At 37.5% G+C, this 24,135-nt stretch overlaps 1 protein-coding gene across 1 annotated transcript in view; it reads left to right on the top strand.

The window, feature by feature from the left end:
- Positions 1-20,523, top strand: part of LOC103722191 — a 33,207-nt gene extending 12,684 nt beyond the window's left edge. The window contains exons 10-13 of the mRNA XM_039123263.1: positions 4,433-4,558; positions 13,284-13,349; positions 19,169-19,465; positions 19,666-20,523. Of these exons, the coding sequence (XP_038979191.1) occupies positions 4,433-4,558; positions 13,284-13,349; positions 19,169-19,465; positions 19,666-20,133 (957 nt within the window). The 3' untranslated portion in view covers positions 20,134-20,523. The remainder of the gene's footprint in view (positions 1-4,432; positions 4,559-13,283; positions 13,350-19,168; positions 19,466-19,665) is intronic.
- The last annotated feature ends 3,612 nt before the right edge of the window (positions 20,524-24,135 follow it).

Raw genomic sequence — 24,135 nt, 5'->3', positions numbered from 1 at the left:
CTTATTTTATTATCTAGCCAGGCTTGAGCTCGTTCATTAATTTTGAGTTGAGCATGAGCTGCTCGCAAACAACTTGTTTAAGTGATCTAGTCAGAGCTTGTCTTTTGAGGCTTTTCTTTATATTAGTTTGGACCAAAACAAGGATTGTTGAATTGGGCCGTATAGTTCGGCCCGTATCGAACCAATTTGGCGCTGGATCGGGTCAGTTCGAATGTGGGGTTTGGTTTCAAGCCTGAACCGATCGGAACCGGTTCGAACCGGGCTAGAACTGGTGCAAACTGGCCAGTTCGGACTGGTTCGGGTTCGGGCCAACTCGGTCTCTTTTTTTGGTGTTGAGTTTGGGCCAACTTAGATTCAGAGACCACGAAGAGCAACAATAACAGTTTTGGTGGTCATAGATCTGCTGGGCAGGAAGGGAGTGGAGGATATGAGACTACTATTTATAAGACAGCCGTAGGATGGTTTTCAATTCACCGGTGAGTTTCAGTTTATGCATACTACATAAGATAGGAATCACGGTGTACGATCCGGTAGAATGCGAGGATACGATTGTATTTAGGAGACATGCTCCTCGAGATCATTAAGGAGGACACGATTTAGCGGTAGATGACTTTGCACGTGGAGTAGGATTTATAGACGTATCAGGTTCCTAGTCATATATTGGATCTTACGCAGCTTATGATCCATACGGATATGGCTATGGTGCGTTTGAAGCATTGTCTTTTGACGGCTACTATATCCCATGCGGCTTGAAGTATCTTACGGGACGGATTTTGTTGCTGGCATATTCATATGGGCCTCTCTACAGCCAGAGAACATCTCTCAGAGCTAGAGCTTCAGTGAGATTTGAGAGTGGTTATAACCCGGAGTGCGTTCCTTATGGGATGAGTGTACATAACTACAATACCACTTGGTTAGAGAGGTGGGTCGATTTGCCTTCTGATGATGCTAATGATCCGAATATCTACGAGACGCATCGCCACTCGACGAGATTTTAAATACTACTATGTAGCATTTTAAATATATATAATTGACTGCATCATTTTATATTTTGTATTTCACTAATTATTTTATATTTTGTATCACTCTAAAATATCAAGAGGCATCATTACATGTATCAAGATCATAGAAGCATCAAAAACATCAAGAACATCAAAAACATCAAGAAACATCAAATCTCGCTTAAAATTATTGAAAAAGTTGAAAATTTGATTACCAATAAATCAAACTTAAAAAAAAATCAAAAAAATGGTGTGCTAGTTTACCAATAAATCAAACCTAATAAAACATTGACAAAAAATTTGGCATGCCGATTCCGAATCGGCACGCCTTACCCTACCGTCTGTCGGTACAGTATTGAACCGGTCGCTGACTGATACACGTCCGGTACCGGTTCGGCGCTCCTTGGACCAAAATCTTGCTTAGTTTTCAATTTTATAGATGGAATATTTTATGCTAAATGACTATAAAAAATAATTTTATGTAGATAATAATAATTAAAAAATATATTTATCTATATATATATATATTTATATTTATATCTTGAGCTAATTTGAGCTTATCTTGAGTGAGCGAGTGAGCTGAACTTGAGCCTTCGAGCCAAATTGGTATTAACTAAGAAGCAGCTTTGCTTGTTTGCCAACCCTAATTGACCATTGCCATTGGTATAGACTGCACACTGCATTTTAGGAAAATCAATGCAATGACCATAAATTTAGTTGGAAATTGGAATGCAAAAGGTTGAGGAAATGAAGCTATTCAAGTACCCTAGGCCTAGGGTAGGGAGTGTTAGCTTTGGAGGTGACAAAGGCAAGAGTGTCGAAATTAGAGGAGGTTTGCAGCTAGTAGGGCTATCAATTGGTCTGAGCAGCTTGAGCTTGTCTTGATCTTGAATCGAAATAAACTCGAATCAAGCTCAATTTGAATATAATGGAGTCAAGCTTGAACCTTGAACCTGATTCATAAGCTAAAAAATAATCTCAAGCCAAGCTTGAAAATAACCCAACTCGATAAGGCTTAAAATTAATAACTCACTACCATTGGCCGAAGGTGGTGGAAGAATCCGACGAGTGAGATTTTAAGTAACCATACTGATGAGTTGATAATTTTCTATTGTTAGGGCATGTGGGCACAAGAACAATCGCATTTATAGTGTGACCTCGAGAGTATCTTCTAATTACATCATATAAAGGTGTGCTTTGCACCCAAAAAAAAAAAGGTGTGCTAGTAATGTTATCATGATATAATATAATAATACATGTTCGAGCATTAGATCTAATCCAACAACTAGCCTTTGGTTCGGTTAGGATATAATCAACCATTCAATCAAGCTCAAACCAAGCTTAAAGTGAGCTTGAGTCAAGCTTGCATTGAGCTTGAATTATGCTTGAACTTGTTTTGAATCAAGCTAGAAACAAAGTACTTAATTCAAACTTGACACAATCTTTTATTGATTTCAGCTTGATAAATGCTATCAAATGCTCAAAATAGTCTTGTCATCAACTTTCTTTCATATTAGGTTCAAAGTAACAAACAATTCAAGCTTGAAATTTTCAAACCAAGCTTGACCAAAGCCAAGCTCAATCAAGCTCCGGTAGGTTACACTCCTAGTAACTAGGAATACTATAGACATGCAGAGATATCTGCTATCTTAAAATTAATCGAGGTTTTGTGATGGTCATCGTGGAGGAGGACATGCTCTTTGGCTTGTGGGAGCTTAAGAAGAAGCAAATGTGGATTACAAGTAGATTATGTTTCTATCCAAAGGAAGCTAGAATTAATTGATGCATTTCCACTCGGAGCCAGAGAAGAAATGATGTAGCATTGGTTGCATGGGCTGGTTATTAATGATGAGCAGAGGCACTAGCAAATTGGTTCTGCTGTCTGATCTAATTAGATGTTAATTTGCTGATAATGATGATAGTTGGCTTTAATTGACGCAAACCAAGAAAAGAAATATGCTGTTAAAAAAACTTGTGTTGAAATATCTCAAATTTGGTTCAGATCTGAGATCTATTGTTTATTCTGCTGTAAGCCAGTAGCCAATAATGTCAAAAGGCAGTGAAAAATTTTGAACATAGACTGCTTGCTAGCTAAGCAAATATTAATTGTGAAATTCCTAAAGATTCTAAATTACAGAATATGAAATATATCCACTAAAAATGCATTGACCTGACTTTGGACTCAATCAATTCAAATCTGGAAAAAGAACAACTTAATGCTCAATGAGGGGCTGGTCAAACCATTATTGGCTAGACTTTGGGCTGGGTTTAACTAAGACCAGCAAGGACCTGTTTTCATTGTTCAAATTTCAAAAAGGTGTACCAAAGCTCATCTTGGCTGCACCTCAAGATGGGGTTCTCCTAAAATATCTCAAGGTTTATGCATAAAATTCTGCAGTATGCAGTTATTACCAGTTGATCTGGTATAGAAGGTATGAAAATAGCATGGCTCATTGTATCAGGTTGTCATCTTGGCCATAGACATGCTTTTTGGTTGCTTCTTTGAAACCTTGACAAAGCATTTACTCTCCTATCCCTCCTAATACTATGGTTGGTGTGCTTGATCCTATAGTTTGTTAACAGGGTCTAAATCAAGTAGATCATATCTAAATGAGAAACTTCTGATTCTGTAATCTTTCTGATTGATGGGAGTTTAATTCTTGCTAGGTAGTATGTGCAATTGGTTGAAAATATTTTTCAGTGTCTCAGGCACAAGGTCACACTTTTGCACCTCCTAGGTAAATCAGTTTGATCACTCGTTCAATGTTTTCGGGTTGACCTTCAGTGCTTCATATTGTACATAGATTGGAATTATTCAGAAAAAATCCACTTTGAGGATTTGTAGCATTAACTTCTGGAGATATACTTGTGGCAGTTTTTTTTTGTTTTGGTCCTTGTACATGTGCTTCCTAAGCATCTGACATGCTGTCCTTGTATGTATGCTTCTTAAGCATCAGTGATGAAAATATTCGCTTTGTTTTATAAATTGTTTTATCTTCTGCTGTGTGGGTTTGAAAGTAGATACTTAGGAATACTCATTTTAAGAATATGAACAGTAAAAACTCTTCTATACTAAGAACTGCTTCTTCAATATTATTAAGTTGTTCGCCATTTTTGGCCTTTTGACTTCTAGGTTGTTGAGCTGTTTTATAGGGTTCTGTTTTTCATCACTGAACTGGTATTAGTTTCTGAAATACATCTGCTGTCAAATGACCACATTTTTGTGGATCCTTAAACAGGAGTACCTCTCATAAACTTACTTCTTGATTGATATGCAACTTATGCCAGCTTTATTGACATTACATATGCAACTGAATGGATAGATCCTGCTGCTCTGCAGGATATCTTTTTTGTCCTCTCCATCTGCTTGTGGAATTTAATTGCTAGGCTGACATCCTACTTCTGCTAACTTGCTTAATATTTTTATACAGAGGTCTCTTTACATTCCTACCATAACAAATCATACTCAAGTTTGGTGGGTCCCAAATGTCGTCGTTGCGCATCAAAAGGAAGGGATAGAGGTTGTTCATCTGGCATCTGGCCGCACCATTTGCAAGGTATACCAGAATCTGGCTGTTTGAGTATGTTTTCATATTTCCATATAAATGATCACCTGCTTCAATCTTGGGTATCCTTTTCTTTTTTTATAGAATTGATTCTTGCTTTTCTTCATTTTATTAACTGTTTTAACTGGTAATTATGTGGTTGAGTGTTGAAGTGAAAAAAAATGTTGTGCTGAATGAACCTCGATTCTAATCTCTATAAAGAAAGCATGGAAAAAAATAGTAGTTTAAAAACTTTAAATACTTCTAATGTAATTTCTTGAATACAATGAAATAGTATTGGCTTCTAGAAATGCCCTTTGGAGGCTTGAGAGTATGGCTGTTATGGTAGTTGGTAGCAGGATACTAAGTTGGTTGGTTATAGTGTTGAGTGGTGATAACTTTCATAGTTAACAGGGAGAAATTATGGTGGGAGAAGTAATGATTAGCAGAGGTTTTTAATAATTATTTTGAAGAAAGTTTAGGGATGTAGAAGACTAGAAGTGAATGCTGTAAAGTGCTGGAGAAACAATGCTTTGACAATCTATCCCCATTTTAAGGTTTTAGGCACATGGTAACCTGTTTATGTGAGCGTCTTTTTGTTTTATTTTTGTTCCTTTTTTATGCTTTTTAGTAAATCTGTATGAGGATCTTAATGGAAAAAATGCGGATAATAATTGTGTAAACTATTGGTTCATACTAGATAATCCTTGAGAGACCCAATATTTGTACTTCAAAATGAAAAGCTGAAATAAAAGAGTGGTTCAAGGGTTGGGAAATCTGGTACCTGGTTGATAACTTCGTCACATGATTTAGGAATAGGAAATACTTATGTAGAAGAATCAACGTTTCACTTTTTATTCTTAGACTATATTTGAATGGGAGAAAAATCAATTCTGAAAAAATAGCAGAATATACACATAAGGGAATAATAATTAAGTTCTTTTTTATTAGTATAGGTATTATAGAATTATTACTTTTGAACATGCGGGCATGATATGTTGAACTTTTAGCATAAAAGTATAAACTGTATTATTCATTTATCTACTGAAACTCTTTAGCTAAAATATCCTGAAACTTCTTCTAAGTTGACCTGTTTTCACTGAAGGTGGGATGTCTGGCGAAGTGTTTTTGTGGAGTTATGATTGCACTGCTTATGGTAGAAGATTGATATATTGATTGTTGTGAGTTGTGACATTCAATTTTATACGTTTTAAATATCAAAAAAATGAAAATCAATATCTATGATCATGGTCAACGAACAATAGCTCATCAAGCAGAGGAGCCAAATAGCTTCCTTCCATTAGTTCACATAAGGAATCATGGCGAACAACCCCTAACCCATCCTATTGGAGACTACCCTGATTGTTCATTGATTCATGTCAAAGACTGCATCCTTGTAAACACGAGCATTTATCTATCATTTGTCTTAAATATACATCTAGAGTCGCAAGGTTCCGTTAATATTTAGATTTCCCTCTCAAGTCCATTTCTCTCTTTGTATTGGGGCCTTTTTGGTCTTGTGTATCTTCATATAATCTTTCCTATGGTGTAACTCCAAGGCTTCTATGCATATACATTTTTTTTTCTATATCTTGGTAACTATCATATGATATAGTCATCTTCCTTCATTATTGTCCAGTGTCCTAATTAAGGCATGCACTGTTGTTATTGATGCGGGATTTGCACCCCGTCACCAGCAGAGCCCACACACCAGCCGAGCAGGGGAAGAGAGAGTGTCCCTCAGAAGGTATTGTCCGCTTTGGGTCCGATTTGGGGGTCGAGCGTACCCGGAGCCCTCCTCACGGCGCCTCACGGTTTTGCCCCACAAAAGGCGCCTCCTAAGGGAAGGGTGATTGAGCCCCCCATTATATGGCACAGACCTTTCCGCTGATTAGCCGATGTGGGACTAAATTCGGGGAACCCCCCGTAACACAGCCCCCCCAGCGGGGAGGTCCTGTGCCCGGGTCGGCTCCTTGCTGGATAGGCGGAGGGCCGAGGCCCTCCTTCTAGCGCCATCTGATGCGGGATTTGCACCCCGTCACCAGCAGAGCCCACACACCAGCCGAGCAGGGGAAGAGAGAGTGTCCCTCAGAAGGTATTGTCCGCTTTGGGTCCGATTTGGGGGTCGAGCGTACCCGGAGCCCTCCTCACGGCGCCTCACGGTTTTGCCCCACAAAAGGCGCCTCCTAAGGGAAGGGTGATTGAGCCCCCCATTATATGGCACAGACCTTCCCGCTGATTAGCCGATGTGGGACTAAATTCGGGGAACCCCCCGTAACAGTTATATTATACATTCTTTTTAGTTTTACCAAAATGTGACAATTATAGACAGTTCTTAGTACATTCCATATTCTATATTCCCCTTCAAATTTAGAGATATTTTTATATGCCTTCATTTGCATAACAACTCAATGATAACAAAGTAACCACCGCGTTTATGTTTTGCAGTCAACTTTGATCACCTCAATTTCATCTTCATTTGCATTATTGCCAAAATACTTTCGACTTGGGTTCATGTAAACATAATCAAGCAGTTTATTTACCACAAGTTGAGATGGTCATCCATAACAAAGAAACTTTTTAGCGTCACTTGTGTGATATATAAACTTGTTACTATTCAGACCCTATTTGGCAGAGCTGTTGGCGGTAGAGCTTTTGGAAATAGAACTTTTTGAAGTAAAGCTTTTATAAAAAAGTTGTTTGCTATTTGGTAACTACATTTCTAAAGTGCTGTGGAACTTTAATATATGTTTGATAAACAAACTGAGAAAATACTTTTAGTTTGACAAAATGACTATAAAGGACATTGCATAGTATTATACAATATAGCATAATAAAATCTAATATGTATTAATACATAAATACATTATATAGTATAATATTACCGTAATATAATATAATATTATTATAATATAGTAATATTGTATACTATAGCATAATAATTTAATATAATATTAAATTATTTAACATAACATATCAATGCATTAAGATATAATGTAATATAATATTATGTTTATAGTATAATACAATAATAAAGATATAAAATATTATAATTATTAACGTAAATTAATTTTTCATAATATTACATAATATTAAATTATTTAACATAACATATTAATATATTATGATATAATGTAATATAATATTATATTTATAGTATAATACAATAATAAAGGTATAAAATATTATAGTTATTAGCATAAATTAATTTTTCACCGTCCGATGATCATTTATCTATCTAACAAATTTTTTAGCTAGGTGATAAAATTGGTTAAATAATTACTAAATTTTCAGATGAGAATCACACAGATGAGAAACTGTTTAGCATGTTCTATGTACACAATTTAATAAGGCTTGGAATACACTTTATATAGCCTGGCACACAGTTAAGTAAGCTTGAAATACGGTTATTATAGCCTGGCACAGTTAAATCTTTCTAGCACACAGTTAACTCTTCATGGCAAACAGTTAAGTAAGCTTGGTACACGGCTAAATAAGGTTTGAACACAGTTAATCTAGCCTCGTACACAATATATTTTGGCACACAGTTAAGCAAGGCTTGTACACAGTTAATATCCTACCTAAATTATACCTTGTTCCTGCTTTTTTTCATTGTTGATGTAGTAGCAACAATTATACAAGAAGCAACATTCATGTTTGCTCACATACAAAATAAAACAACCAGCTCCTCAACAATTTCATAAAGAAAAGACGTCAACGAGCTATAAGTTGAGAAGCAATATGATCATGCAGAATATCTATCCGCGGTTACCCATTATTTGGCTTTGCTTTGTACTCAATTCTTTCTGCGGTTCATTAATCTCTAAACAATCAGAAGGGAGTAGATCCTCATTATAATCATAAGGCTGAAACTCAAAATCTTTGATTGCATGATTTCTAATAAAATTATGAATAGCCATGGAAGCCACCACAATTTGGACTTGTTTATGATACGAAAAGTTGGGCATGGCCTTCTTTCCTCTCTACTAGATAGCATCAGATGCAAGGGTAGGGTTAATATTAAAATTATCAATGGGAACGTCATCAATTTTATATGCAATCATATTAGGATGCTCATCTGAGTCACCTAAGCTCTCAATATCATTATTAACCCCATCCAACCTCTCATATACTCCAATTGTGCCCTCAACATCCTCCTGCACCGGTAAAGCTGATGCCTAGGCCTCCTTCCTAGTGGCACTAGTATCTCTAAATAACCTATCCAACTTCATGGCATGTTGCAGACCACGTTCTCGGAACTTAGATGCATCAAGCATCTTCTGCAAGTTAACAATATATAGTTGTCTATAGTAGTTTATAAGTTAGTATAAAAAATCTTACAAACATCAAACTAGTGGCACATGTACCTGTAATTTTTTTTCCACCATGCATTCGGTGCATCTATTGTATTTCTAACAGGATCCCATCCAAGCCCTATTTTTTTTTTCCACCAATTTCATCCAAATGCTCCAATTTGCTTTCAGGTTATCCCACTTATTTTTAAATTTTTTGTAGTTATATTGATTTCCAGTCTTCTCGTTGATTTTTTTTAATTATATTGGCCCACCCTACCCTATTGAAATGCGTTCCTGGGCGATTACCAGTTTCAGCTTCATCGATACATATATTGATAAGCTCCTCCATCAATTTGTCATTCCAAATGGCCTTCTTCTCATCTTGGGTTGATAGACCAGCAAGGGTATGTTGGCTTTTCTTAGACATTTGTTCTTCTTACAATGCAACAACAGAGACATGAAACATTTTGTCAATCATAAGTCATGATTTCATCCATAATCATAAAACACCTTGTAAAGCATATCTAAATATATACAATTTACATACATATAGATTACGTACATATATAACTTAGATATTAATTTCTTGTACATAAATAAAATTACTTATGCATTCAAAAATATAACTAATAGGTAAACTTATTGCATAGATTCCATAGGGCTACTAAAAGTAACAATTTACTCGGGAATTCTAAAGATGTCAATTGAATTAATATTATATACATGAACTATCAATTAAATTAATATTCTAAAGATCCTCTCTCTGCTCTATAACATAGAGAGAGAGAGATCCTCTCTGCTCTGTAACAGAGAGAGAACTCTCTCTGTAACTCTCTGAAATAGAGAGAGAACCTCTCAGTAACACGATTGATCTCGTGGTCCACCGTGGACTGCGAGATCATTCAGGAGAGGGAATGGGTGGATCGCGATGTTGCGGTTCACACTGAGAGGTTGACCGTGATGTCGCGGTCCACGCTCAAAGACTGCGATGTCGCGGTCTTTTATCACCCTCTCTATCCCCCCGCTTGAGCCTGGACCGCAATGCCGCGGTCCATATCCTCTCTGATGCGTGGACCGCGATGCCGTGGTTCTCTATCATAGAAGATGGAAGAGAGATCAATGGAAGCCACAGATTGTTTTGGAAGAAATGGAGAAGAAACTATAAATTTTTTTCCTAAAACATGATTCAAAATGATGGATACAAAAATAGAAAAAAATAATACCTTCTTCACGGGAGGGAATCTGTTTGGCCGATTTGGGTTTCTTGTTGGGACTCTTGCAGATTTCCATGATTATAAAGAGGCATTTTGTATAATTGTTATATTTTATCACGGATATTTTGGTCCAAAAAGGAAAAATATTATAACTCAAAATAGCTTTCCGATAGGGCCTAAAGGTGCTTTTCTGGAGAAGCCTCAAAATGGAGCCTCTCCTATTTTAGCTTTGCCATAAAGTACTTTTTAGCTCTCCAAAAGCTCTGCCAAACGGAGCCTCAGTCATCTTTGTCAGTATTATTTTTTACCAGACAAGTTATGGTACTTGTTATACCATGCCGCCTTGTTGTATACTTTGAGGTTGTGCATCTTATGGCCTTAAAGTTCACTTAGATTTCATAAGTGTATTATTGTTTTTTTACTTTATTCCAATATTCACCTTGGATGTGTCTAAGTTTCTCAATGCATCCATCTTCTTATACTTCGATTGCGATGACTAAAACTCGTTTTAGGTTTTTTCCATGCTCATGCTCTTATGGCTACCTATTTATAAATAGTCCATAATCAAAGATACAATTTTATTGCCAGCCTCTTATATAGTGCAGGATTGTCATTGTGTTAGCGTGAGATTTATGAGATGTTCTAGAGTTGGGTGCCTTTTAAATCTCGAAATTCTTTTTGTTCATGTTACTAAATCTTCTTGTCATCCTCCAACTTTTGGTTTTACATTCCTTTCAAGATGTGGTATTGATGGCTTGGCCATGTAGTAAGTACTCTCTGAGTTGGTACCTTATTATTTGAGGCTCTTAGGTGATGTATCTTGTCCAATTTCATAGATCTTGTATTTGAGGTGGTTAAATTGCTTTGGCCTTTCTCTTTCAAATACTAGAAAAATCTTGTTGAGACAAATTTGGATAAAATCCTTCCTTTTTTTTATTTCCTATTTATGCTGGTTGATGATGATGCCGTATCTTCTAAGTATCTGTCTTGCCATACAATCATGATAATCAAGAATCTGATCATACTAGCTACTGTTTACTGGTTCAGTTATATAATTTCCATTCTTTCTTGAAGTTACACGCCCTCATTATAATCTTGAATTTTGACTCCTATCATAAGGCAAACTAGCATCCATGGAGGAAAAGAATCATAGCTGAATATCTTTACTTTGTTAGGCCCTTATCAGTTATATATAGGTTCAGTGAGTCAAGATTTTCTTTCATGGATTCTATGTGTGATATGCGGTTGGCTCCTTTGTTCATACCTTTACTCCTGCATGTTGCCAAACTTTGCCCTGATGGTGTAGTTTAGCATTACTCTCATCTTTGACCCAAAATACTGTCTTAGGAAAATCTCTTTGAAGGGTATGTATTCTTCCTCCAAAGCCTTTCATAACCTTCATTCAGTGTATCTCACCTTCAAAGCTTTAATATGCACTCTACATGACACTCTCCACAACTGTGTCTTGTGGCTACTCTGATTTTCTGACTTGAATATTGTTGTTGATGATGCTTCGATGTTTTTAACCTAAAGCAACATCTTCGGCACTGGTTTGAAATGAAGGGTCTTGTGCCCCCCAGCTACTTTGGAAGCCATAAGGCAGACTCTCCCCTTTGAGTGAAAAATGCCTCATGTACCTTAATCATGATAAACCCTTCAACCATTGACAACTGTACATCTGATGCCTTACAGAGCAATATCTGATTCTTCTTCCATGATGCAACCACTTTTGAATGCCACATTGCACCTCAAGGTGATCTTGTTTAATTGGTCATACCATCTAAACAATGTTTCTTAGGCTATCCTATACTCAAATGTTCGGTTGCTTGGTATCACCAAACCAGAAATCTTCGATGGACTCCATTTCTTTAAATGTTATAGGTGAGGTGGCAGGTTCCCTTTTAAGAATTGACTGCAGAAAACAATGATCAATCGAGACCCTGACCAGGCACAAAATATTTCTCGTGTTGTGTTTTGTGCTGCATCATCTTCTAAATAATTTACCAGTTTTTCAAATAGGTTGGCTGCTAATCTCCAGGTGATGATTTTAACATTTATAATTATGAAAGCTAGGTTTTTATGAAGAGTCATTGGTTCCACAAATGCAAAATCAAGCATACCAACAAGCTCTTGGCTTCTTCTGACATTAATTATGGAAGGCAAGTTTATGAACCTTTTCAGTCACCCTAATATTGTCCTTTCTCCTTCAACATGTCTCAACAAGTGTCTTGTATCTTATCACGCAAATAACATCAATTATCCTACGCTATCCAGACCAATATTTAACTAGCTTGACACTCTTCTTTGTCAGTCAGTATTCATTATAGGATGATTCTACTTTTCTGATCCATTCCTGCATGTATAAGCTTGTGGCAATCAGCAATCTTAGTATCCTTTCTGTTTCAGATGGTCTCCTGGGAAACTCTCCAACTTTTTTTGTAGAACCACAAGTTGATCAGATTATAATATAACCTGTTTCCTCTGTCCTTTACCTTTACAAACGTGAGCATGTTGATTAGGTCTGTGTCCTCAAGTAGACAGGTATAATTCCTTTTCAGTTCATAAATCATATGAGTCGAATCCATCTAGACTTGTCCCCACCTGGAATTTACAGGATGAATCTGGCCTAAGGATTGTTCTTCTTACTGCATGATGATGGGATGCCAGTCTGCTGCTGGGACGGCATGTACCATGCTATTCTGTGCCAGTGCTTGGCATGCGCTAGCATAGCACCAAGTGTGATACTGTTATGTAGCCAGTAGCATGGTAGTGCCATGGTATGTATCTTGTCATGCCATGGGCTGTGCTGACTAGCAGTTACATCCATGATGTGGCTGTTGGTAGCTTGAGCTGTTAACAAAATATCATGTTTAGTTTGGTTTTAAGTGTAATTGTTAATAATAATTGCATGCAAAATGTAGTTATTACTGCTTGTGTATGTTGTAAATTGTTGCAAGAAGGCTACACATGTGAGGCGTTATCATTGTGCTAATAGACAAATTTATGTATGCTGGTAGTAATAACGTAAAATTAACTAAGATTAATGTTCTTTTTTGATTAATATAATGGAACTGTCTTTTTTGGATATTTACTTAGATATAGCATCGCAGTAGTCAGTGTTGCATACTTTTGTATTCTGGATCTATAGTCCACAACTTTCTATATTATGTTAGCATCATCACATCATTGAGATCTGATGAGAATTTTATTTCCTGCTTCTATTGATAGCTTCATCTGCTAGAAGGCGGCCTTCATGCTGATATTAATGGAGATGGTGTTTTAGATCATGTTCAGGTTCACCTATCTTCCTGAGTTATTATTACTTTATAATTACGTGCAGAAAGTTATGTGCCTTGAATGGTAATATTATTGTGAAATTCCATTTCTAAGCAGAGATACATCTACCATTAACAATAGTTTTATTTAAATTGGTGGGACTGTTGAAGACAGTTCACAGTAGACGATGCTTAAATGGTTTACTGCAAATTAGGATTTTTAATATCTTGTTGTGTGTATTTTGGTTGACCAAAGCACATTACCATTTTCAGTTCTAAACTGAAGCTATTAGATAGGTTAAAAATAGTTATATTTTGTAAACAATTCTAGAGAAATGAAAAGAAAAAATGCCATAGAATTATCATAAAATAGTTCTTAGTTTACGAAGTTTGGAAGAACCTTGCACAAGATAGGGGGAAAAAAGTGGAGTGGGTGTACAAAGGAGCATACATTATCAAGTCAAATGCTTGAAGTGCCTTACGAATATCCATTATATGCACAAGTTTGCAGGCACATGCATGGACAAACACACTAGCGTACGCACACAATGCATATTGGATTAAGATGATCATTTAAAATTGTATTACTGAAATTTATAAATATAATAATCTCTAACTCATTGGTGGTGAATATCATTTGTAGGGTAAAAGTTGCACAAAATGATATCAAAATGTTTTGAGACAGATTTAGATATTTACTAAAAGGAATTATTCTTGTATCTATGCACATGATTATGAAAATAATCAGAAAAACAGTTCACTAAAATAGTATGATAATATTAACCAAGATGATGATCTTTTTATGTATTAATTTCTAAGGAAGAAAGGTATTATATGTTTCTAATATATTGTAGCATACCATGCAACGTACGCCGTCTCGGTATTGGGCCCCATACCGATGCCACCCCATCACTATATAGATATGGTACGGTATGGGGCCGACTCTCATACCGTTTACTATTACCAAACCAATAGGTATGGTACGGTATGGGGCCGACTCCCATACCGGTAGGTACGCCCCATATTGTCTAGTTTGGTACGGTATAGCCCCATATTGTCTAGTTTGGTACGGTATAGCGTACCATGATGCCATGTGAATCCACTTTGTTTTGGTCTTGGTTGAGCCTAGGGGGATTAGGTTAGATTATCCTTGTTCAAAAAGAGTCCAGATTGGCCTCGTTGGGTTACATTGGGAAGGATTTCAATGTCTAGTTAGGCTGGCCTCGTATGGATAGGAGCCCTTGGTAAATCAGGCTAGGTCAACTTGATGTAGACTTTAGTGTTGGTTGGGCCTAGGGGTGGAACTTGGGTGGGTCAACCCAAACCCAACCCAAAATTCAATTGGGTTTGGGAGGGTTTAGGCACAACCTGATTGGGTTGAAAATCTTGCCCCAACTTAAACTTCTAGTCGAGTTTGGGCTAAGATATCAAGCAGCCCAACCCAACTCGAACCCAAAGTCATATAAACAGAAAATATACATATACATATAATATTGGATGCTACTTCATTTTCCAAGATCTCATTAACGTTCATTAACCATATGAAATTGGGATCCTCATTATATTCGCTCTTTACCACCCTAACTCATGTTGTCTTACTTTTAGATATTATTCATATGGCACGAGAGCATTTTTAGGTGATTTGGCTTATTTTATTTGACTTGACTTGACCTGGTCTGACTTAACCTAACTGGAAGCCAATTTTGAACTTGACTGTAATTTGGGTTGGTTTTGGGTTAAGGATCTCGGATTAAAGGTTGGGTTAGGTTCCGGGCAGATGTCTTAGGTTGTTGGGTTGGGCATGGCCTACCCACCAACCTGATGAACCGCTCGATTTCTACCCCTTGTTGGGCCCAAGGTAGATCAAGTTGGATCATCTTAGAATTGTTTGAGCTAATCTAACTTTTTGTATGGGCTAGGTGGGGTTGACTTAGCTGCACTTGATCTAGGCTCCCCACATGTATTGAAATGGTCCTGACTTTTGTTGATTATGTTTTGAATGGACGGGTCCCAAGCTTATCCATCATCTTCTTTCTTTTTGCCCTAACGGAGAAGGAAAAATGCTAACCTGCAATGACACCCTTTCTTGAGGTAACTACATGTATCTCTCCAATCTAACACCTTTATCAAAATTTAATTAGTGCTAGCAGCCTATTCAAAGACTTGACAACTAGTGATAAACTACAAAGAGGGAGCAAATATTTATATTGCATTTTAAAAAACTTTTCTTAATGATCTCTTTCACCTTTCTTCCCCAAGCTGCATTAATGTAAGGAGGAGAATGAGGTGTCTGGGTTTTCTACTGACAATTTAATATATTGGATCTTTCAAGAGAGGACATTGGATAAACAAATAGGTGGAGTGAAAGAGTGTCACGCCTCGAACCAAGGGCGCAACATATACTGCATGCCTGCGAGGCGTACCATAGACGTGCAAGGCTACCTGAATAATAAATCTACTCATTTTATTAATAATTTTAAATCAATAACAAGATAACCTTAATCCTCAAGAATTTAGATCCACTAAATGCTAATCTAGCGTGCTCTCCTAAGTCACACAGCCAATTATAGATTAGAATCTGAAAAACAGAGAAAAAGAAGAATAATGAGCTACACTAGCCCAGTAAGTGACACTTAAGAGTAGGTTAGAGCATGTCAACAGATAACAAATCAATTACAATATCATTTTGTTGACTGAGCAAAATTTCATTCTTATCAAATATTAGAGAACAATACTTTTTTTCAAAAGTATACTTTTCACAAATTGATACTAGAACCTAGTGGCATGGGTCAGATAATGGATAACAAATAGCAGATAATGGCGCACCAATACCACTATTCTAATCATCAGTGGTGCAGTGTCGAAACTAGTTTCGCAGATTACAAATTGACAAGGCCAACATAGCGATGTTGAATATAAGTACAAAAGCATTTTCATAAGTTACCCAGTCAAATATTCTAAAACAAATCATGCATTCAAAATAACTCATTTTCAAGAATATCAAAATACATATTATATTCTTATATCACTTTCAAAGATAAATGTAACATGCTTGACCATTTAATCAAACAGAAGCAGAAATCATAAAAACTATTTTTTCAAACAATATAAACTATAATTTCCAATTTTTTTGAAAATATACTGTGAAGTGTTAGGTCAATTACCTCGCACATGTCAACAATCAGAAAATCTAATCACCTCACTAGGGTTCCTCGGGACCTAATAATCTAAAAACCACATACATGTATCGAATCAGTGGCATACTAATATTTTAAAATGATTTCTAAAATTCTCTAAAATTTCAAAAGTCCTAATTTCTAAACTAACTTTCCTCATAACAAGGGAACATATCACTAATCTTACCTTATTTCCTGTCACAAGGCAGAAGCGGGAGGTGGCACCGTGGAAACCCCTCTAAGGCTGGCTTAAAGAGAGGAGAGATTAATAGAGGCAAAGAGAAAGAATAGAAGAGAGTTGGAGGGGTGGAAGAGAGAGAGTATGTCTTAAATAATGATGATTATATCGTTATAATATTTTGGAACGGGATTGTCCAGCTGCAGCACAGAATTTCAGCATCTGAAGCATGAGATACAAGCGCAACTCATCACAGCCTCTAAAAACAGAAAAGAGAATTAGAATGATCAAAGAAGAAAGGAGAGGGAGAGAAGAGGGGGGGAGAGAGAGAGAGCAGGGAAGAGACGGTGACCAGCAGTTGGCCCTTGGCTGTTGCTTGTGGCATGGCCGTCGGTCATCGTGAAGGGGGAAAAAGAGACCGAGGAGAGTCTCTGGTGGTGGAACTGCAGCGTCCTTGTGCCGTCCTCCCTAGGGTCAAGCACAGCCAGCGGATGGGCATTTGGCTGAGCGAGAAGTATGGTCGGACAAGGAGGGAGGAGATAGAACACTGATGGAGTGGGGGTGAGAGGTGAAGGAGGCAGTGGCTACCGGTTTCTGTTAAGAGAGAAGAAAATGGATGAAGAGAGGGCTGAGGCACGGAGGAAGGAGGGAGGCAAGCAGGAGGCATACGCTGTGCCAAACAAGGGAGAGAGAGTGCGGCGGGTTGAAGGCTTGTGAGGGAATCCGTGTGCGCGCGAGAGAGAGTGGTAGTGGTGAGGGCTACGAGGGAGAGAGGGAGAGAGCGCAACAGGAATAGGGCTGCGGTCCCATGCAAAACAGGGGGCTCTTCCCTTGTTTTCGTTTAGTACAGCAAAGGCACTGCCTTTGCAAGTGGGCCTGATGAAGACTTGGGCTTGGGCTATAATCAAGCTGGGGTATCACACAGAGAGAGAGAGAGAGACAGGAGAGAGTCTTGTGAGTAGTTTAGAAGGATTTTGCTGAAACTCAAATGCAGGTGGTTAGGTAGGGGCCTGCATGTATTAGGAGCTGAAATGGGTCATTTTGAGTAGTTCCATCTCATCTGAAATTATGCCATTTGATAATCAAATGTCTCCGAAGTTGAATTGCAGACTGAAGTGAGTCACAGTCCGGATTTTGCATTAATATACATACATCATGTGTACGTACGTGCATGCATTAGCTGATAATAGTTGGTCCAATTGGAGCCTCCTTGTTGCTTGCTGGACTCTTGATCCCACCTGCCTGCCCATTAGTCACCCTGTTTGTGTAAGAGTCAAGGATAGTTGAAGCCCAAGCTCCCAACCAAACACACACATAAATACAGAAAAAAAAAAGATCTATGCATTTGGAGCATTTGTCATTTGTTTGGAAGAACAAATTCTAGAAAGGCTTTTAAAGAATCTAAAGAATGTCATTTGTGGTAGAAAGATGAATATCAGTGCAAATAAGAAATAGTCAAGTTGGTGTAAAAGCAAAAGAAATGGAATAACAGTTCAAAACAAATCAAAGTATCTACTTGAAAGCATATCCAATTGGAGTGGCACCATTTGCGAAGGTGGAGGGTTGAAACTGATCTGAGAAGGCTTTGTTTTTGTGACATAATTATCGATGGAGCAAACTCGCAAAGTCCTGAAATTGTCACTCCATTTGCATGCTAAAGTGCTATGTTGTGGCTGCAGTTTTTTGAGAGATTTTGTGATATTATGCTGGATTTGAGGTGCCTCACTTGACAAAATTTGGAACTCCCCCCCCCCCCCCCCCCCCCCCCCCCCCAAAAAAAAAAAAAAGAAAAAAAGAAAAATGGTGATCTATTTCTGATTAGTTTTATGGCAAGCTTTTGCAGTCAACTAAGCACAATTTGGCTAGTGTAGGCAAGACGGTGCTAATGATAGTGCATTAGTGATCCTCTTGGGTAAATCACACCAATTGTGGCGTTTCTCACAGATGACTGGATTGTCACTTTAAATCTTTGGCAGTGATCTTGGAACCAAGATTCTATGCTTTGAGACTTTGGTGTTTGGGGAGCAAGTGTTGGGATTGGATGTGTGTTTATCTTTTCTAATTTGCTGCCAAATATTTAGACATATGATACTTGGATGAGGTGTGCATGCCACCACATATGCAGGCATTATAGACAAACAATATGCACTTTAATGAAAAAATGAAGAATTCATTTATGTAGAACAAATGGAACTCATTATGTTGCTCCCAACCTTCTAACTTATCTTTTTTTTTTTTCCTTCAATGTAATCTTAGAAATCTTTCCTCACATGGAAGGGGTGCATAGGAATTCTTAGCAAATGAGGATTTACAAATTCAACCCCTAATAGTCAGGACAAGTCCTGATGGTTATGGTTATGTATTCCTCTAATGAAAAGATGTGCGATTGTTGGTTTTGTTATCTACTTCTGGAACTTGCACTTTGATTTATTAAGTAGGTTTTGAAGGAATATGATAGTAATTGTGTCCTCATCCTGATTATAGGTTGTCGGGGGAAATGGAGCTGAACAGACTGTTGTAAGTGGTTCCATGGAAGTGCTGAAACCTTGTTGGGCAGTTGCTACATCAGGTGTACCAATACGAGAGCAACTCTTCAATGCATCTATCTGTCATTACCATTTTAATATATTCCAGCATGGAGACTTTGCAAGAAGCTTTGGAAGGACTGCTGATACAGGTAGCTTGGAGGTGGCAACCCCTATACTGATACGCAGAGATGATGGGCATAAGCATCGGAAAGGAAGCCATGGTGATGTCATCTTTTTGACAAACCGAGGAGAGGTTTATATCTAGTCTGATTTTCATTATTGGAATTTTCATGTAGTTTAGAGCTAAAACATAACTAGGCGCCAACCAATTAGTATGACAAATTTTTATCACATTTTTTGGTTGTAGCTTGTCTGGTCGACAACTCATAAAACGGCTGCAATTACCTTGTGCATTTGGTGGCTCACTGTTTGCTTCTTTTCTGTAACTTGTAGGTTACCTCGTACTCTCCAGGCCTGCATGGTCATGATGTCATCTGGAGATGGCAACTCTCAACTGGTGCAACTTGGTCCAACCTTCCATCTCCATCTGGAATGATGGAAAATGTGGTGGTGCCTACTCTGAAGGCTTTCCCTCTGCGAGCACATGATAATAAAGAGGTTATAATTGCAGCTGGTGATCAAGAGGCTGTAGTGATATCTCCAGGAGGTAGCGTGCTAACTTCAATTGATTTGCCTGGGTCTCCTACTCATGCCCTGGTGCTAGAGGACTTCTCTGGTGATGGTCTAACTGATGTTATTCTCGTAACTTCTGGTGGGGTTTTTGGTTTCGTACAGTCTAGACAGCCTGGAGCCCTGTTTTTTAGCACCCTTGTTGGTTGCCTGATAGTTATCATGGCAGTCCTATTTGTTTCCCAGCACCTGAACTCCATTAACAAGGGCAAACCAAGGACTTCCAACTGATCGCAGGCATATTGGTTCCTCGCAGTGAAGGTTTTCATTACTTTTCTCCCCTGGCTTGAAAAACAACAGGAGGTTATAAGGCAGGAGCAACAAAGGCACGGATATCTGTTAGATGTAGTGAACCAAAACTATCAGGCGGTTATTTAATCCTTGTCAGATTATTTGGTTACTGGGAAAATTTACAAAACTGTCTGTTTAATAGAGCTCAACTTTTTGCCTTTACTTTTTTGAGCGACTCGGATCAGGTATCCATGGGGTTACTTCTTATCACGATCTCATGCATCCATCCCGTATGGCATTGTCGATGATGTTGCGAATGTAATTCTTATGACGGTATGTTTTAATTTTTTTTTATAAAAATAGTAGCAATCACAGCATTTGTACCTGAAAGCTACTTGATTATTTATTTAGTGGGAGACCGCTACTGCAACTTGGTGGTGAGTGAAGATTCGGGAAAGATCAGGTGTGGACCATCTGGGTCATTTTCTAGCACTCTTGGGTTAAAAAAGTGGTGGGAGACAGGAGCTTGGTTGTCTTTTATTTCAGTTGGTCTCGAGCACAATTAGTCTTGAGCCATTCACAAGTCAACATCGAATGATGAGCAGGGAATCTTAAAATTAGCAGTGGAAAGCTTTTTAAAAGTGACCTTTCAGCTTCTGATATAGTCATTTAGTGGAAAATCATATACAAGTCCAAAGCTCGAGCAGTGGACGCCAAGATAAACATCTCACGGTCCCAAGCTATTGTTGGATCATGACAGAAGCTGGATTTGCTCCAACTCAAGCTGGTGTCTGCTTGTGACTTCTTTGCGGGTGAAATGTTAGGTTGGCAAAATGAGTTAAATGCATAAAGGCTTGTATTTGGGGCATAATTATGAGGATTCATGTGGGTATATGTTTGGTTCCACATCGGTTATGAGTAGATCTTGGGTGATTAATGCATTTTGGCTAGCTCGTTTTTTAAGTGAGATCTTGATTGTTATAAATGGTATTAGAGTGGATTTTATTCACAATCCATATGGATCAAGAAATGCTATAGCTTAAGTTCATTTGGATTGACCACGATTTAATTATGGTGTTTGTGATTGAATTTGAATAGATTTGGATTTTTAGCATCTTAAGGTTGTTAGGGTTTAAATGAGAGGAGCACGTGGACATATATGTTTAGTTCTATATTAGTTATGCACTAGATAGATCTTGCATATTTAAGAAATTTCAGCTAATATTTTTTGGCTAAACTTTTTGGGTGAAGTTCCGGTTAGTTACTATAATACAAGGCATAGATTGAAAAGGTATTGTATAGATTCTTAGCTACTGATAGTCTTCTGCATAGGTCTCTCTTTCCCCAAGCTGTTTCACTTCTTTCTCCACGGGCCTTGGTCGGTTCCTTCCGGTAACCCGTATATTGGAAACTTTTTGGTCCCGCAAATGCCTTTGCTGCTTTATAGGGAGAGAATGCTAGATCTTGAACCCACGGAAAGGAGACACAAGACACCAACAACTTTAAACAATGTTCATTTTTATGTTCTCCTGAGGTGGGATGCAGGAAGCAAGTGACCTAATGTATAGATCCTCTATAATACTAATTATAAATTGATTTATAAGCAAGCAATAAGAAAAGGATACCCAATCCTTCCGTTATCAAGTTAATAATCAAGAAGTTATTATTTCTTTAAGTTAGCTTGCCTAAGCAACATTTAGGTATGCTCTGCTTGCCTAAATGGATAAGTTTCAACGTCGCTAAAGATTCATCGATCAGGTACTGTAAGAAAATGCTCCGTACTCAATTCAGACGATAAAATGAATAGCAACACTTGCTACGTCGGATGAAAATTTTAAGGCTTAAATTTTAGATGCCCAATTATCAAATGCCAAATCCAAGGTCATAACATAAATTCTAATGTGCAGCATATTCCATTTATTATTGTTTTTTCTCTTTTAATTCCTTTTCACCGTCTCTCCTTCATATTATATGTGCCTTTCTACGTACATTGTAAGCTACAGTTCCAGCATTGGAAGCAGGACAAAATTCTTGCTTAAAAATATGAACTCAGGGTTTCATCATAATTAGGTTCATTAGTGGATTTCTTTGATATACTTTCATAGGTTTGAGTTGAATTCTTTCTTGAATGCTAGATGGTTCTTCTCTTCCCTCGCCTTGAACACATCTTTGCCCTTATCCCTATGTTTTTCTGTTCTCCCTTGCTCCTCAACTTCTATTTCTTTGCAAAAACTTGAGCCTTCTTTTTCCGTAAAACTTGCCCAACTAAATCTTTTTTATTCTTCAAGTCTTTGGCCATGGCCAGTAATGACCCAGTTTTGTTCTCATAAAGTCCAAATCTTTGCATTTTTTTTCCCCTTAGCAGCTACTATCTGAGAATGGCATTCATAAGTCGAGGAGATTCTGTCCACTTTTTTTTTGTTGTCAAGAATTGACATCCAATCTCTAATGGATGGACAAAAAAAATATCAACATTTTTATGTTGCCTCTCCGAATTTTTTTCTAAGAATACTCCCTTGATTTGTCATCGAAGTGGCTTCATCTTGGGTTCCACATTTCTTTTCTAAGAAGCCTTATGCATGAATCACAAAATTTTTAGAAATCTGAAGAAATGAAAAGGCACATCTATCAACCATTACATGTAAATGTCGCAAATAGATTTCTTGTTGGTCTATATAAAATTTATATAACGAATTAAACCCATACTGAGTGTTACTGGTATAGTTCAAGATTGCTTATATATATATATATATATATATACCTTTCTTTTTTAGTAGAAGGCCGCGGCAGTTGCCCACCACCTAGTTCGAGATTACCTTATTCAAAACTTTGATCAAGTTGACGACAAATAAATTTCCAGAATGTAGCTAACAAAAAACGAAACAGAAAATGCTTCGGGAACACGTGCAGCTACAACTCTTAGAAACCACAACGAATGCTCTCCTACGACGTGGAATATTTAACATTTTGTGTTGCCGACTAATACCCCATTCCGTTGCTAAGAAGAAATTTTACTTCATATATAGCAAGCTAAAATGTGAGATGGCGCAATCAATGGAATAAAAGGTTGATCATTCCCAACAAGTTTCCATCTCAATATATAGTAGGAAAATTAAAAGAAAAATGTGCCAGGAAAGTGCCAGAATCACAAGCTTGAAAGTCTTTTTTTTTTAAAAAAAAAAAACTCCGAAAAATTGTAAAAAAAAAATGAAAAGGTTTTTTCTAGGAGGGTAAACGAAGTGTGACTTGACGTTACGACACACTAGGAGCATCTATCAGAAGGAATGGCTGTGCTTAATTATAAAAAGACACAACTTAATTAAAAACGGTGCTTTTACTTTCTAACGCAGCCTAAAGTTTTATTTCACATTTATGCTATTATTCAAAGAACTAAAGTTCGCGCGAGGAGTAGAGCTAGAGCATCAAATTGTGTACGTGTTGGCGTACTGCTTGATTATCCCAAACAACATCAGCTGCACAGTGCATTAAAAAACCCAAACTTACGAGCAGCATTCAAGTCCACACGTGTAGCTAGAGTTGAGCAATAACTAAGGGAAACATTATGTATACATGTTTTGGAGAAGGTCATGAAGTGCATACGGTGTACTTCATGTATGTATGCATTGTGTATGTCCTTGGAAGTTTGGGCATCAGGGTAGAAGGCCATGAAGTACATTCTTACTATTTAGACTGGTACAATGAAACCATTTCCAGAGAAAAGCTAGAATTTATAGGAAATCTTGTGGTACCTATGCCTCGCATCAATCTTCTTTCCCTCTTGTCCTCTACCTAAATCTTCAATACTATCTCTCTACATGTTTGCTTCTTAATTATCTGATGCATTTCTCGCACATCGGACCTCCACTTGTGCGCAACTAATTCCATGATCGATTAGTGCAACAAATATCATGAAATGAACTTCCAATGTAAATTTTTGCGTGGGTAATAACTTCAGAAGAGCTGCCTCAATACGCATAGCCTTTTCTTTTTTCCAGCTCGCAC

The sequence above is a fragment of the Phoenix dactylifera genome, chromosome 2 (assembly GCF_009389715.1).
Source record: "Phoenix dactylifera cultivar Barhee BC4 chromosome 2, palm_55x_up_171113_PBpolish2nd_filt_p, whole genome shotgun sequence".
Taxonomy (NCBI): Eukaryota; Viridiplantae; Streptophyta; class Magnoliopsida; order Arecales; family Arecaceae; genus Phoenix; species Phoenix dactylifera.
This window is presented reverse-complemented; position numbering and strand designations above follow the sequence as displayed.